The sequence below is a fragment of the Labrus mixtus genome, chromosome 7 (assembly GCF_963584025.1).
Source record: "Labrus mixtus chromosome 7, fLabMix1.1, whole genome shotgun sequence".
NCBI classification, from domain to species: Eukaryota; Metazoa; Chordata; class Actinopteri; order Labriformes; family Labridae; genus Labrus; species Labrus mixtus.
The window spans coordinates 22,011,267-22,027,854 of record NC_083618.1 but is presented as its reverse complement, the minus strand read 5'-3'; the positions used below and the strand labels follow the sequence as shown (position 1 = coordinate 22,027,854).

At 40.7% G+C, this 16,588-nt stretch overlaps 1 protein-coding gene across 2 annotated transcripts; it reads left to right on the top strand.

Moving 5' to 3' along the window:
* The first annotated feature begins 1,406 nt into the window (after positions 1 to 1,406).
* On the top strand, positions 1,407 to 11,626 carry kctd6a (potassium channel tetramerization domain containing 6a). Of its 2 annotated transcripts, none has more exons than XM_061041281.1 (6): positions 1,407 to 1,515; positions 3,562 to 3,670; positions 4,283 to 4,452; positions 6,912 to 7,164; positions 9,991 to 10,149; positions 10,294 to 11,626. In XM_061041281.1, exons 2-6 carry the CDS (start codon positions 3,644 to 3,646, stop codon positions 10,402 to 10,404), a joined length of 720 nt encoding a protein of 239 aa, XP_060897264.1. In that variant the 5' UTR covers positions 1,407 to 1,515; positions 3,562 to 3,643; the 3' UTR covers positions 10,405 to 11,626. The 2 variants fall into 2 exon arrangements, with proteins under 2 accessions (XP_060897264.1, XP_060897265.1); XM_061041282.1 differs by lacking the exon at positions 1,407 to 1,515 and adding an exon at positions 1,549 to 2,288.
* The last annotated feature ends 4,962 nt before the right edge of the window (positions 11,627 to 16,588 follow it).

The following is a 16,588-nucleotide window of genomic DNA, read 5'->3' as shown; positions in this document are numbered from 1 at the left end:
AACCGACGTGTGCAGCACACATAGTTCAAGAAAGGGGAGCTGAGGAGATCAAACAGAGACACTTCTTAGAAGAAATGGCTTCGGAGTAAATGAAAACCATAGCAGAGCTCAGAAAAAGAGGATGTAGCCACTAATAAACACAATGGTTTCCGTGTATCTCTTCACCTGAAGGCCGCAGCTAGCGCCATCTGGTGGTGGGGGTGGGTATTACATGTAGATAGAAAGAGACGGATATCCTAAAGCAGGGGTGGGCAACTGGCGGCCCGGGGGCCACATGCGGCCCCCATCAACCCTCAATGTGGCCCTCGGGTCAATTTTGACAGATCAATTAATTGGAAACATGAAGAAAAACATGACAAAATCTGCCATGAAACAGTGAAAACCAGAAATATGTCCATACTAATATTTGATCACATATCATCAAAAAAGCGCTGTGTGAGGTGGCTGCTGCTTGCAGCAGCTCCCGTTGTCCGTGTCGTTATATCGTATTTTTTGATTAGTTATTATTTGTTTTTAGATTATATTGTGTTTAGATTTGCTAACATTGTGTTTTTTGCTCATATTGTGTGTTGGTTAACCTGCTGCTGTAACGCCACAATTTCCCAGTTTGGGATCAATAAAGTAATTCTCTTCTATTCTATTCTGTTCTATATGTTGAGTTAAATTTGAGACATAATTGACTGTAATCGTTTTTGTATTCTACAATTTGGCCCCCTGGCAGTGAGAATTAAATGAATGTGGCCCTTGCTGTGACCAGTTGCCCATCCCTGTCCTAAGGAATATACATGACAAGATACATTTGTTGCATCTAATAATACCTACTGCCCCCCCTCCCATATGTATATATTAACCTGAACGAAGAGTTATACAAACCCCTGTGAAACCCCTACAAATAAAACAAATTAGACCAAGAAAATGTGCATAACCAGTGCGGGATTGTAATATTATTTCTGATTTATATTATGCGATACGAAAATCGCCAGCACTGCACGAGGAAAGAAATGTGATGTCCGATATTTTTCGATATTGTGACAATGCTTTGACATTTGATAGATAAACTAATACTAAATAATCCGTATTAGCTTTAGCTGTAAATTCAGAATTTTGCCATGTGTTTATTGCGAAAGATTATATTGAGATAACAATAGAATAGTACCTGATGGATGGATAAATAGAAGTTTATCCTATTAACCTGGTAGCAGACCTGCAAAACTTTGTGTACAATTATATTTGATCGTTATATTTGTATGTTTCTTTGTGGTTTTGAGAAAAATTCAGTGTGGCATGGGAAAGCAAATAAAAAGCAAAAAAAAAAAAAACCACAAAGCTGCTCCAGACCAATTGTCTCTGGAGGGATTAATAAAGTTTTTTGGAGTGCATTTAAATTCAAGATATATCTTATTTTGATAGGTCTCACCGGAAGTGTACTTTCCTCTTTAGTCTAACTTGACTGTGATGGATGTAAATGTACGTGTTAGCTTGGAGCATACCTTCAGGTGTGTTTTGTTAAAGCAGGTAAGACCGTTTAACATTTTTAAGTGATATTAATCTTTCTTAATGACGGTGTGACGTGGCCTTAGTATAAATACCATGGTAACTACCTAGCTGCCGTAAACCGCAGCTGGACGCTGTGATTAACCTCATTCAGAAAGACAGCGAGAGAGACCATTGTATCACTGCGTAGCATAACATACCCGGTTAACATCACCTTTAGACGTTTCTAATGTTCTTATTTCCTCGTTTATGTATTAATTATAAACAATCAGTAGCCTAAACAAGCAGGACTATGTACAGTCTTTAAATTGAGCGCTGACAGTGTCAAGAACAGCTGAAGATGCTCCACAGTGTTTGCTTTATTGCAGCAAAATATTTATCGCATGTTGTTGCAATATAACTAATTTTATTGTCTGAGACATTGGGACATCTGACAGTAGTGAGAAAATTCAGATATATAATTTTAATTACACTTATTAATGATTCATAAATCGTTTATAACATGGAGAGTCTGGCTGATATGGTAGTTATGAGGCTGATGCAGAATTTAGAGAAACTCAGACATCTTTTCTGTGTGGTGTTGGGTTTTCAAAGTCCAGATCTGGGACAGAAGATGAATCTGGATCCTAACCCGTTGATTCCCAAAATGGGGACGGTGGTCCCTAGAGGGGGCCAGAGGTTATGACAGGGGGGGTGTGGCAAAGCACAGAAAGAAAATATGACGAGTAATTTCTAGCCCTTGGCTTCCCCTGAGAGCCACACTCCTTCCTTTTCCCACATCCTACCGGTGTGAGGTGAGTTTTTCTTCTGTTGCCTTAATCTACACAAACAAACACAGATCAAAGCTGAAGTGTGAAAATGGAGTAAGAGAGTGTCAGTCTCACAGCTACAACCCCACACTGGAGAAGATCTGTGGCACGAAACATGCCCACACTTGTCATTGAAATTATTGCAGGACTGGAAATCCTAAAAGACGATGTTCACTGTTTTTTTATTGTTTCAACTGGATTTGTTCATCCTCAGAGATATACTGAATGAAATGATAAAGTGAGCTTACTCTATGATCAGACTTTAAGGAAACATGCTATGTTGAAGTGCTGGCTTCTCTGACAACAATGCAGCAGCCAGTATGTCCTCCTTCTAACTTTAGATTCTGGTCCTGAATGATCTGGATTTGTTTGGACCAGAGAAGGTACGCAGGTTTTAAGATAAGATAAGATAAGATAAACTTTATTGATCCCCCATGGGGGAAATTTTTGCATTACAGCAGCTCAAGAAAACAGGGGACAGGAATATAATTATTAAAAATAAAAATAGAAGTAAGGCACCCCCACACGGCCGTTTTGGACGCCCCTCTGTTTGCCAGATATGAGAGCAGTTATCAGGTCAAACCAACAGGTGTTGCAGCGATGGAAGCGGGCAAGAGAACTGGTTCAGATAGAAGTGATTGTACCCGACCTAAAAAGCCTCTGCATGTTTCTAATAAGCTCCACGAGCAGAAACGTGCTCAAACTAGGATCAATATTGGAGATGCTTTTGAAAAATGGAGAGAGGTTAGAACGCAGAAAGGTTTACAGACCGATGCAGAGCTGGATAAACACTGAAGCTTCAGTGTTCACCACATGACAACCTGTGTGAGCATCGACTCTAGAGAGGGGGGGGGGGGGGGGGGGGGAGACAGCTCTCTACAATGTTTAGAATTTGGACTGCAGTACCCGTTTTCAACACTATGAGTCAGAGTTACATATTGCTCCTGTAACTAATAATAGAACATGATCCGCTCAGCTGTGATGCTCTCCTACGGCAGATGCAGACAGTGCTGAGAGGATACTAAATTGGAGTCAGCACGATTTATAGTGATGTTCATTCATGTTTTTTTAAGTGCATTTGTGATTTAAGAGACGATGTCTACAGCTCCTCCTCCTGTGTCTCTCTGGCAGTTTACAGACGCATCACGGACGTCAGACTAATCAGCCAGATGATGTCTGGGCCACTGCAACGCGGCATCAGCTGGCTGCTTATCTCCATGGTAACCGTCTCACAAGCTGTTCGTGCTCTCTGTTGCAGGTGTCTGTGGAAACGCACAAATGATCTTCAGAACAGTCTGACCTGAAGAGAACCAACACACAGAGACGACCCTGAGCTGCAGATGGAGAATGGAGACCTGGGTCACATGGTGTGTGTGTGTGTGTGTGTGTGTGTGTGTGTGTGTGTGTGTGTGTGTGTGTGTGTGTGTGTGTGTGTGTGTGTGTGTAGCCTTTATCAGTTTCAATATGTCTGACATTTGAGTAATAGCAGCAGCTTTCATGCTGAGTGATTCTTTACATCTTTGTTAGTGAAGACATTTTGGTCAGTGCTGAGACTGTATATGAAAAGTGGACGTAGTCTCTTGGTTTCTAAAGTGAAGCCAATGTGGAATAGACTTCAATAGACTAGAAGTCTATGAGAAAATGCCGCTATTTCTCAGTTGGTTTCATACATCAGTAAACATTTGACTAAGGAGTTAAAGATCTCAGTCCCTAATTTCAAGTCTTCTTTAATGAAGCATCATGATCATTTTGTAGATTATGTTCCCATTATGGTAAAATAAATTACAGCTTCAATGTAAAATCTGAGGTGCACACTTCAAAATTTGCAACCCTTGTGGAGATGTAAATAAACAGAAAAAAATGTCAGATTTTTTAAAAACATACATTAACAGAGAGGGTTGAAGGTGTGCAGATGTTTTAAATGTGATTTTGAGAACAGCTGAAGATCGCTGTTTCATTATTGTTCCTCCTCTGTCCAGATGGGGGAGCCAGTGAGTCTGAATGTGGGCGGCTGTGTTTACAGCACGTCTCGGTCCACGCTGCTGCGCTACCCAGACTCCATACTGGGAGCCATGTTCAGAGGGGACATCCCCACCGTGAGGGACGCACGCGGGAACTACTTCATCGACCGCGACGGTCAGCTGTTCCGGTATGTAGATGCTGAATTATGTTTCAAATGACTCACATTTACCCTAAATGTCCAAATATTGATATCCATATTCTTTATTCAAAATGCTAACCGTGGGTGAGCATGCTTCTATACTAACATGCTTCATGTTACACATACTGACATGTTAGTAAAAAGCCGAGCCTGATTCACTTAGTCTGAGTTGTCATAAAATTACTTAACAAATAAAACAAATAAAACAAATAAAACAAACTCTTCCCATTTATGATACAACATAGGATTTTCTATGACGCCTAAACCTTTACCAAGTTGTGTTGGTGCCTACACCTAACTAAACGATATTCATTTCAAAGCGCTAACCACGTGCTTGGTTGGTTTACAGTTTTTTCCAATTGCTAAAACACAATTTTGCAAACTAGACTGGTTTTATCAAAATACTTAACACAATTCACAAAACCTCAAACTGTAAAATACCTAAATATATCCTGCAAAATTAAGCACTGAAACCAAAACTACATATAGCATTATCAAAATCAAACTTTTGCAACAAATGGCACACACTTCATTCATATTACCAGATTTTTGTCTAACCAACTACACACTGTTGGGCATAATGAAAAGCACTCTCATCTTTAGTATGCTTTGCCATAATACTAAAATAGTTTGAATTGTAGAACATTCTTCAGATTGTTCACATGCTCAGAAATATTTGCAGATACACACACATGCTGTTGAAACATTTATTTATTTATTTTTCACCAAACAAGTCAGTGCTACATATACCAGTACAGTAAAACGGCTCAAGTTGGGCTGCACTCTCTGTCCAGCCTCTCGCATTGTCAGCCCATGGTTGATGACATGATCAACTAAGGTTGCTCTGATTTCATTTGAAAGTTGTTGTCTTCTTTGGCCATGAACTCCTCTACCAGCTCTACCCCTACCTCACACTCTTCCTCTTCCTCTCTCTGCAACCTCTTCCCTTCCCTTGCAAAGGACTTACAGTTTTTTCCAATTGCTAACACACTAAAATGACATGCATAGCACAATTATTTAAACTGACACACAGAGAGCAAAACCTCTTCTCAAGTCTCCAAAAGTCTGCTTTAGACACATTTTGCAATTCAAAATGGCACTTTTTAAATGCACTGAACACGGTTCTCTGCATAAGACACAACAATCTGACATATGTTTGCCATCTCAAAACACTGCCATTCAAAATGACACTACATGAGCTAATTGGCCAATGTATGTGCCACCTGGCCAAACACCTCAATGGTTAATTGTTATCACTTCAATCAGGAAGTAAGCACTATGAAAAGACCACAAGTGAGCACCTTTTTTTTTACAGGTTCAGGAAAAGTTGATAAATTGGGTCAAAGTAAGTATTGAGTACAGTCTGACATTTGGTTTTATACAGGACAGGATTGGCACAATAGAGCCATCCAATCACAGCACAGCAAGACAGGATTACTAACAATATGGTCCCATTAAAAGCAAATTGAAACACAGGAAAATTTGCCCGTACTCATGTATTTTAAATGGATGTTTCGCTGCTCAGTGCATGCTGCAGTACCTAGCAATGCCACTTTTGTTGTGTCATAATGAGTCTTCATGAGTCATGATGAGTCATGTGACATTCTTGTTAGGAGTTGTTTAATAAATTGAAAAAATTCACATCGATGAATAACCACTTAAGCCGGGCGGATGCTAGTTTGGGCAAATTGGTCATGTGCAGTGAGTCCACAGGGTTAGAAAAAGAGTTCAGCCAGAGTCGAGATAAAAAAGTGATCATGTTAAAAAATTATGACAAAAATAATATAATAATAATAATAAGTTAAGACTGGAGTGAAACAACTTGGAGTAAGGGGACAAGGTAGAGAAGGTGTCTTTCTCCTGTCCTGAGCGTTACTGACAGCTGAGCTCAGAGTCTCACAGAGTCTCATCAGCTCAGCAGTAAAGTATATTACTGTAAGATGGACGGGGCAACAGCCGCCTGGGAGTAAAGCAAAACGATTAAGAGCTCCCCCTGCTGACGGGCTGTTGTATGGCCATAGACCCCGCCTCCTCCATGTTAACAGATCTGTTGTGGTGGGTTATTGTCATACTGAGTTATGAGTAGTGTTCATTTTTCTGAGTAGTTTTGTTCTAATTAGTTATTTGATTCAAAAAGAGCAGATGCAACATTATGATTGACAGCTCTGTTGACAAATGCTCCTCCTTGCTTCGTCCTTAATGGGTTTAGCAGAGGAAAGGTGGGGGGAGCAAGGTGTGGCCTCAATTCAGTGGTTCCACCTGCCAGCTTCAATCTGCGCATGTCTTCACTCCAAATTACCTCTCCAGCGTAATATGTCAACACTGGTCGCAAGAATATTTTGGCTTCACTTTAGTACAAAAGAAGGAGACAGCGAGCCACTCCGCTGTCCATATTAATATAAAGCCGATAGTCTGGACTGATCCTGTCTTTGTTCCTGCTCTCTCAGCTACATCCTGAACTTCCTGCGCACATCAGAGCTCACGCTACCGTGCGACTTCAAGGAGACTGAGCTGCTCAGGAAGGAGGCTGACTTTTATCAGATTGAGCCCCTGATGCAGTGCCTGGGAGACCCCAAACCACTGTTGCCTTATCCCACCAACACCTACGAGGAGGTGGTGGAGCTTTCCAGCACCAGGAAGCTGTCCAAGTACTCCAACCCTGTCGCCGTCATCATCACCCAGCTCACCATCACTACCAAGGTCAGTGTGAACAGTTCAGGTTAGAGCTGTATCGATAAATCACATAAATCTGCTTTTACAATAATACATTTCCTTGTTTTGTACACTGACTGTTCTCCATTTTCAGCAGACAGCTCTTGGTTTTGCCGACATTAAGTAAGCAGCACTCTGCAAGTTTATTAACATCCTCAAATATGAAGTCTCATTCTGGCTACAATTTCAGAAGATGTTGTCAGCTTTCATTGGGTTGTCTTTTCACCCTTACAAGCCAGCAAAGCCAGAACCTAAACTTTGCCTAAACCCAGTCATTGCAACTACAAATGCCTTGCATCTAATTGTAACTTTAAACAGAAATGCTTTTGCATTTTTTCTTCACTTGATTTAATATTGATTTTAAAGTTAAGGTTTAGGTTAGGGAGTGTGCTATGAGTGAACTTAACAACTTAATGTTGTCACCCTTGTGACAGTCTTCCCCAGTCCACCAGTTACTAGTCATTTAAATTAGTTTTTGATCATTTTATCAACATAGACCCATAATTCCGGGTACTGTTGTGTCTTAGCTGTAATTCTGCAACCCGCCACCAGACGGGGCTATAGTTCTGGTTAATGGACCTGCTCTCCTCGCTCTACTACCCGGATGTAAACTAACACAGTAGATGTGGCAGCTCGGCTAGTGGTGCTAGCATTGCTAACGTTAGCCTCACTCTGCAAACCAATTTGATATTGTTTAGCGGCAGAGTCACAAAGTGCAACACATTGAAAACTGCTGTTTTTTAATGAATAACGTGAAGAAATATTTTGAAAGGAAATTAAATAAACTACACACACAGTATGATTTTTGATGTTGTTGGCCGTGTTGAGTAAATTTAGCTCAATATTGACTTTTTTTTGTGTGTTTTCTGGCCAGTCGACCTATTCTGAATTTACATTTCTGTTAAATCAATAATTAATTAGTTACTAGGAACATCCCTTTTATATATATATATGTATATATATATATAATATAAATACTTTGTTCTCAGAGTATCTAAGTCACATCAAAGATCTCTCTGTGTCAGGGATTAAAGTTGTAGGAGTACAGATTCGTGATTAAGAGTGGGCTGAGCACACAGCTTTGGGGGGCTCCAGCAGTATAACAGAGGAGTCGTGACTTACAATCCACACTTTCTGTTGTCTCTACGAGAGGAAGTCAAATATCTAGTTTCAAGGCCCGGTTCTCAGCCCAGATTTTCATGGAGGAAATTGTTCTGAATGCTGAGCTGATCTCAACACAAACATTTTTTTAATTTTTCAAAATGTGTGAAGACTGAGCGGAGCAGCTGTGGAGATGGCACCCTCAAACTTATGAGGCTGCAGGCTAGCTGGGATGTTGTCTGTGAAGTTGAGGAGAACCACTCCCTCAAAGCTACAGGGTAGTAACAAGGATGATAGTGGCTGTCTTAAAGGAAGTGGTGTTGTCTACTGTGACAGCTAAATGTGAAAAACACTTTTGTTTTTTTGGTAATCAGCCAGGTATATAGTCAGGGCAATCAGCTTTACTCACACCACTGTCAGCGTGGTTCTTTTCACCTTCACTGTCAGTACTTAACAATTGCTTATCCACTGGAGGCGGAGTGGACTTGGCAGCTGATTCTTGGTTGAGTAGATGAAAGAACATAAAAGATATGAAGCTCATCTGGCAACACAGTCTCACACATGATTGTGGTTCCTGCTTTCCAAGCCTCTGATGGTTTGGGTTTCACTGATACCTGTGTTTGGTGTCGTTAGTGTTATGTCTCTCTACAAGGGTCAACAGATAGCTTAGCGGTGTCCCGCACCTCATGTATGGAGGCTATAGTGGTTGTTGCAGCAGCCCTGGGTTCAAGTCCGACCTTGGCTCTCTGTTGCATGTCGTCTCTCCTCCCAGCATTTCCTGCCTCTCTTCAGCTGTCTCATCTCTGAAGGCAAAAATGGCCCAAAAAGTATCTCAATAAAACTTTTTGTTTTAAAGTCTCTCTACAATCTCACTTGATGCCACAACTTTGCCTCTGTATCTCTTTTCACACATGCACTCCTGAAAATTTCTAGAAAATGTCAGGACAACCTGCCCTGAAATCTGTTTAAATATGTCAACCTACACCCTTTGTGCCCTTGAGCACCAGCATGAAACCAAAACAAAAAAACAAACTGCTGTTTGGCGACACCTCCACTATTCTGACACCTCCGCTCTCCTCCAGCGGCACACCTCCAACCCCTCTCCCTTCATGTTAACATGAAGGAGTTATCAATTAAAACCCTCCTTTATTAAGCATTAAGCACAAGAGGCGGATAAAATTGTCCTTTGCGTGAGCTGCAATTGCACGTGGTCTGCACTGTTATGTTAACGGGCTAATGTTAGCACATTTTGGTTAACATATAGCTTCATATTGCACATAAATTGGAGTAGGCTACATTGTTTTTCTTTTCTCTAGTCCTTGACTAAAACAGCTTTACATGCAGGGCCGTCCCGTCCATGTAAACAGTCCAGTTCAGCTGGCGACTCTCAAGCTTCTCACTTATTGTCCACAATCATGACTCAGTGAGATTTATTGATGTGTAAAATATCGCACATTCTGCCTTTAATGTTGGTTGACATAAAGTTACTATTGGTGGAAAAATTCAAGCAACCTCGACTTTGCTTGTCAGGTCATTCAGTAGAATGAGGTGTACCTGTGTTGGAGTAGAATGGCGTCCATGTCTGTAGAGATGCTGATTTAAGGAAAGTGAAAAAAAGACATAAGCCAACCAGAAAAACATTATCAACAAATAATTTAAAAAATATATATATATTATAGACAAATAGTCCCGTATGTCTCCTTCTCTTTTAAGATCCGTGCTGTTTTGGAGTCCATCTCCAGCGGTTTCCCAAAGTGGAACAAACACATGATGGACACCAGAGACTACCAGGTGTCTTTCACCTTCGGACCATGTGACCACCAACAGGAAGTCAGCCTGCGTGTCCACCTGCTTGACTTCATCTCCCAAGCTGTATGTCGCATTAATCTTATCTTGATCTTGTTTAGAAATCTTGTTTACTTCTAAAAAGCTGTTTGTATTAGACCACGTTTTATAGCGCAGTTATTGTGTGTGTGCTCAGATGTTTCAGTTCAACGTTCCCATTTTATTTTCCAGGGTTTCACGATACGTAACACACGTGTTCACCACATGAGCGAGCGAGCCAATGAGAACACAGTGGAGCACCATTGGACGTTCTGCAGACCAACTCACAAAGTCAGAGGCTGAGGTATGAACTCGTGGATGGACAGACAGACGATGTCATGTCATGAGTATACGCAGACAGAGTGGTCTACACTCCCTCCCGCCCACTACGCTCTGCCAATGAAAGGCGTCTGATCCAACCTTCACCACAGGGTCCTAAGTCTCTGACTAGACTCTTCTCCTCTGTCGCCCCCCGGTGGTGGAATGAACTTCCAAACTCCATTCGATCTGCAGAGTCCCTCTGCACCTTTAAGAAAAAGCTAAAGACCCAGCTCTTTCATGAATACCTGCTAACTTAATGATGATGGTCTCCATATTATTGATGATGATGATGGTTGTGACGATTGTTTTTGTTTGATAACGATGACTTATAAGATGGTTTCTATACTGATTAGAGCTCTCAAGAACTGCCGTCAATGTTGTGCTTTGCCTCTGGTCACTTCCTGTCAGCACCTGTGTGTCCAATCAGACTCAAAGCTGATCGTTTGCTCTTACTGACATTGTTTCCTTTTTTTCTAGATCCTTGCTTGTGTTGTTCTTACTCTCTGATGTACGTCGCTTTGGATAAAAGCGACTGCTCAGTGAATTGTAGAATTGAATTGTAGAAAGAGACTCATTGTTGGTTTTGTTGATTGATGTTTATTTTTTCTACGATGTGTTTTTTTTTTTTGTAATTTTCTGTCTTCTCTGAGCTACAGCACAATGTGAGGTTACTTGATAGCTAGCACATTAGCCACATGTGATTCCATGTATTGCCTTTGCCCAACATGTACACAAGTTGGCAAAAGAAAAAAAAAAGTTGACCGTAGTCTAATCTGTTTTAAAACTTCAATGCTTTTTCGCACATGCACTCCTAAAAATTTATAGAAATTTTCAGGACAGTCATCCTACGAAATTACAATGTGATGTCCATAACCAATCCAAGATGGCTGCCCAAGCAACAGAGTCTGCTGTGATGTATGGACGTATTCACAGTATCATTGAAAGAGTGTAAAGGAGCATACATGCAAGCAGTGGAGTACAAAACAGGCTTATTAAGTGCATTAAGATCCTCCTGCTGGCATTCCCACATCAGCTCAGCCAGACTTTTTGCAGACTGTATACTTAAAGGTCACATATTCTCCTCCTCTTCAATCAGTTTAAATAAGTCTCAGAGCTCCTCAAAACATGTGTGTGAAGTTTCTTGTTCTAAATCCACTCTGATCCTGTATTTGATCATGCCTATAAACCCCTCTATTTCAGAACAGGCTGTTTCTGTGTCTGTACCTTTAAATATGTAAATGAGCTGTGTCTGACCATGCCCCCTCTCTGGAAGGACTTGGATGGCTCGGTCTTTCTCGCTCCATGTCCTATTGTTTACGGTGAGAAGGCAGACTCAGAGAGCAGAACAAACACCTAGCTGTGGGAGTGTCACCCACCTGGGGGAGGGGTTATTGCCCTTTGTGATGTCATGAAGGGAAAATCTCCAAACGGCCTGTTTGAGCACACATTTTCTGAAGTGCATTGCATGTGTGAAAGGGGGTATATTGTGCTTCTAACTCTGTGGAAACCGTTTGGTAAAAGTCTTGTACCGTTTAAAATTCACAATCACAAAGACTCTGATTGCTGGGGGATAAATTGGATAATGCCCAGGTAATGTTTCTTTGCAGGAAGATGGTTAAAAAAAAGGACAATTTTTCTCCATATTGATGTGTTAGAACTTGACTGGCCTGCAGAGGTCTGACATCAATCCTACCCAACACGTGAGCCACACATTAATACCAGCATCAGTTTAGGACTTCACTCATGATCTTGTTACTGAATGTGCACAAATCAGGCAGGTTATACATTTTAAATAATTTAAAATGAAAGCTTGCAAACAGTAGATTTGAGGCTGTTTTGGCTGCTTCTTGTTTGGTATAATAGAAACATCTGGCATATCAGTACTGTTATAAATATGTTATACAATAATGAATAAGAATGTGAATAAAATAATCTGGAAAAAAAATAATTTGACTTACTGTTTTGACTCACACTCATATCTCACTTTCTACATCCTTCTACTACGTCATTCTTCCCACTGTTCATATCACACAAAGAGAAGTGTATTCGATGGGGGACAGAATCAACAGTCTGCATTCTGAGTAAAAACACATTCACAGCTCTCAATGATTCATGAGACCAGGCTACAGCAGTCTGAATTATAAGTCTCCCGAAGTCATTGAGTTTCCTTGTTAGGTGTTTCTGTGAAGTCATCAACCAAAATTAAAGTTAACACTACAAGCCATCATGAGATGTATTAGTATCACGGAGTCGTGTGTGCTGGCTTTTTTAATGGGCTAGTTTACAACTGATGGCGTGACAATGTTAATATGACAGCTCCCACTTTTAATGGTTGGTTGGGAACCAAAGACACAAATTTTAAAGTTCCTGCGGGTAACTGGCCGTGGTTATAAAATGAAACTTCAAATCTGTGAACCCATCGTTTAACTGCACCATAGCAGAGAAAGAGCTCTCCACATCTGCTGAGCATTTTAACCTCTTTTAGCTTTAAGTTTTGGTTTACTTCATGCTGTACTTCACCCTTTTGACTGAAAATCAGGGGTGACCGTTGCTCAGTGTAGAGTCAGTCGTCTCTCTTGAAGAGCTATCTGAAGTGTTAGCATCGACTGTAATGCTCTCTGGATGCCTATGTGGGCATCCAAAGATTATTTAACTTTAAGTAATGTCTTAAAACAGACATCTGGGTGTGAGTGAGGCTAACAATCGGATCTCAGACTTTATATCCCAACTCCAACTCCATTTGTGCTTCTAGAGAGAATGCATGCAAATTTAAATACCATTGGCCAACTAATACATCTTCTTTTAAAGCTGAAAACTCTGCTAATCCTCTCTCTTTAATTAGAAGTGTGTTTATATTGAGCCACAGAAGTACTGTTGGTTTACAAGTTTAGTTTAATGTAAATTAATGCAAACAAGGGCAGGGTTTGCTGCATATTCAGCCAGCTCATAGGAAAAACAAGGTCATGCTTGTTTTATCATGCACGAGTCTATCATGGGTCATGTCTAGTCTATCCACCAAGTAGGTTCTTTGAAGTCTATGTGAATCAATCAGCAATCTCTGGCGTAAAACAGTGAAACCAATGTAGAAATACCCCCCCCCCCCCCAAAAAAAAACTGCAGTTCCTCGAGTGTCCACTTGAGGATGGCTTCAAAAACCAAGGAATCCCTTTTTGGTACCATATTAAAAAGCCCATTTTTGACCCTCCATCTGGTGTAAAGTTATTTTTGTTTTCATTTTTAGGGTAAATGGTAAATGGACTTGAGCTTGTATAGCGCTTTTCTAGTCTTCTAAGCTATTCAAAGCGCTTTTACACCACATGTCACACATACACATTCACACACTATATAAAGTGGCCATCAGAAGTAACTCATCCCATTCACATACATTCATACGCCTTGAGGTTTAGAGTCTTGCTCAAGGACATAACAGACATGTGGATGCAGGAGCTGTGGATCAAACCCCCAACCTTCCAGTTGAGAGGCGACTGAGCCACGGCCGTCCAGGGTCATTTCCTGTTTTATTTGGTCTTCTAGGTCCTGCTCCTCATGTTTCCTGCCTTGTGTGTCAGCCCTATCTTGATTGAACCCACCTGCATCTCATTTTCCACTGACGGTCTGTGTATTTCTTCCCTGTGTCTTTCCTCATGTTGCCAGTTTGCTGTGTTTTTCCTTTGTGTAACCTTGTCCAAGCTGTTTCCATCTGAGTTTCTCTGTGAATGATTTCTACCTTTTGTTTGACCCTGCCTTTGCCTGCTCCTCTGGATTTGTTTGCTGATTGGATTGGATTTTCTGTGTACTGAACCGGACTGAATAAATATCTGCCTGATATTACTCTGCCCCTGTGGAGTCTTGCTCTTGTGTATACTTCTTGTCACGTTTTTACAGTAGAAATAAATATGTTTACAGCCTGGTTCAAAGAGAGAATTTGGTATTTTTTACACACTGTAAAGGGGTCAAATTTTTTATCCATTCTGCTCTTATTAAGCCTAAGAGGTATTCATACATTTGCATAATTAGAGGTGTGGCTAAGATGACCCACAAGTGGACATGTAGGCTAGCTGTTTCACAGGAGGCTTTAGGTCCGCCTTAGCTCAACTTCTTAGACTGTTTCTAGATTAATTAACTGTAGTCAAGTCAAGTCACATAATAATGGACGGGGGGAGGATGTTCACCAGTTTAGGGGCTTTGACTTCAAAGGCACAGTCACGTTTGAGCTTGAGCCGTGAGCGAGGGACAGCCAGGATTGTTGGAATGTAGGTTAAGATAGACTTTCCAATATGGCGACCGCCATCACTGAGCTTCATAACACCTCTTCAGAAACCAGTGACATCACTGGGACTATGTTCCTTTTTTTTTTACAGTCTGTGGTATGAATACACCCTTTTACGTGCAGTTCAGGACTGATCAAGATCTGGAGAAGTATAAAGACATCGGTGGGTGGTTGTACTTACAAACTCAAAGTTAGCCAAATGGCTGCATCATGTGGGTGCCACAGTTACACCCCCTCATTTACAGAGCACTGATAACAGCACAACATGAAGATAAGCAGCCCCCTCATTCATTTATGTGTCACATCATGGACGGAGAAATCATAGCTAAACAAATGAAATATGCTTTTGCAGTAATAGTACAACTTCATCCAGGAGCACATGGAGCCATTTTCCTTTGACAATCAACTTCTGTGATGATGTATCACTGGTGTTTTCCAGGTTGAGTTGCTATGAATCTAAAACATTGTTTAATTCCACTGCTTCCAGTTTGATCCACTCATGAAAAGACAATGAACAGTGAACATCTGGAGGGACATCTGTCCACATTTCAAGTTAAGCAACATAATCAATAACCCATTAGACGAGTTCCAGTGTGTTTTACAAACGAATGTTTCCAATATTTGTGCTGTTATTTAAGGATAAATTATATTTTTCTAGCTGAATCCTTTACCAAACAGCAACGCTAACTTAGAAGCGGTTTAATACAAACGTTAGCTGTTGTCTAATGGTAGTGAATGTCAATTTATGTGCAAAATCAAGCTACAAGCTAACTAAAGTGCGCTAACATTAGCTTACTAACGCAACAATGCAGGCCACAGGCAATTGCATCTCGGGCAAAGGACAATTTTGTCCACCGCTTGTGTTTAATGGTGCTTCATTATGGTGCGTTCTAATTCATAACTCCTTCGTGCGTATGCGAGTGGAGAGGGGTTGGAGGAGTGTTGCTGGAGGAGAGTGGAGGCTTCAGTGTGGAGGAGGTGTCGCCAAACAGCAGTTTGTTTTGGTTTCATGCTGGTGCTCAAGGGCGACATCAAAAAGTGGCTCATTCATCTTTAAAGTGTTTTAATTCTGTCAAATGTTCATATAAATGTATGATTGTAAGGAGCCTTCTTTTAATTGACTAATTGATTATTATAAAATGTAGGCTGTTTACAGAAAGTTGCCGTAACCTTTGTAATGTCACTCCACTTGTTTTGTGGATTATCATTTCAAAGCGTCAATCTGAAATGATGCGATCATTGGTTTGTTTGTTTTTTAAGTTAGAAGTGACTTTGTTTTAAGGAGACGGCTGATAAGCACTGTAATGCCACTATCCTAGCTGACAGGTCAATATACCTACAGGTTGTAGACGACTTGAAAATTATGATTTTTATCATAAACTCACTCCCGCAGCCAGTGAAGTGGCCCCCTGCTGGCCATTGGACAGAGTTGGGGCAGAAAAATATATTTCATAAAAGTATGGCTATTGTTTCCAAATATCTTTGTATACCTAATGACAATGAGTGTATCACTCAGGTGACCCAGTACGATACTCATCTTTGATACATCAGATCTGTTTTTTCTATCAGACTGGGTAGAAATATCAATCCAGAGCACATTTCTCCAAATACAGTATTTTTTAATTTATGCCAGCTAATGCCTTAAAGGTTCTATATGTAACTTTTTACATGTATAAATCGTTTTTTATTGCCCATTAATAAGCGAACGGTTAACTGATGTGAAAAAGTAGATGTTCACTGTCTATCTGTATAAAAAGTTTCCCCGGGTCATATATTCCGCAAAAGCTCCAGGAAGTGACATTTTATGCACGTTATCAACGTCCTCCTCACTCCGCTCCGCTTACAGAGATCAACAGTACAAACTCATTTTGAGCTGTTTAAAAGTCAATTTTCTTC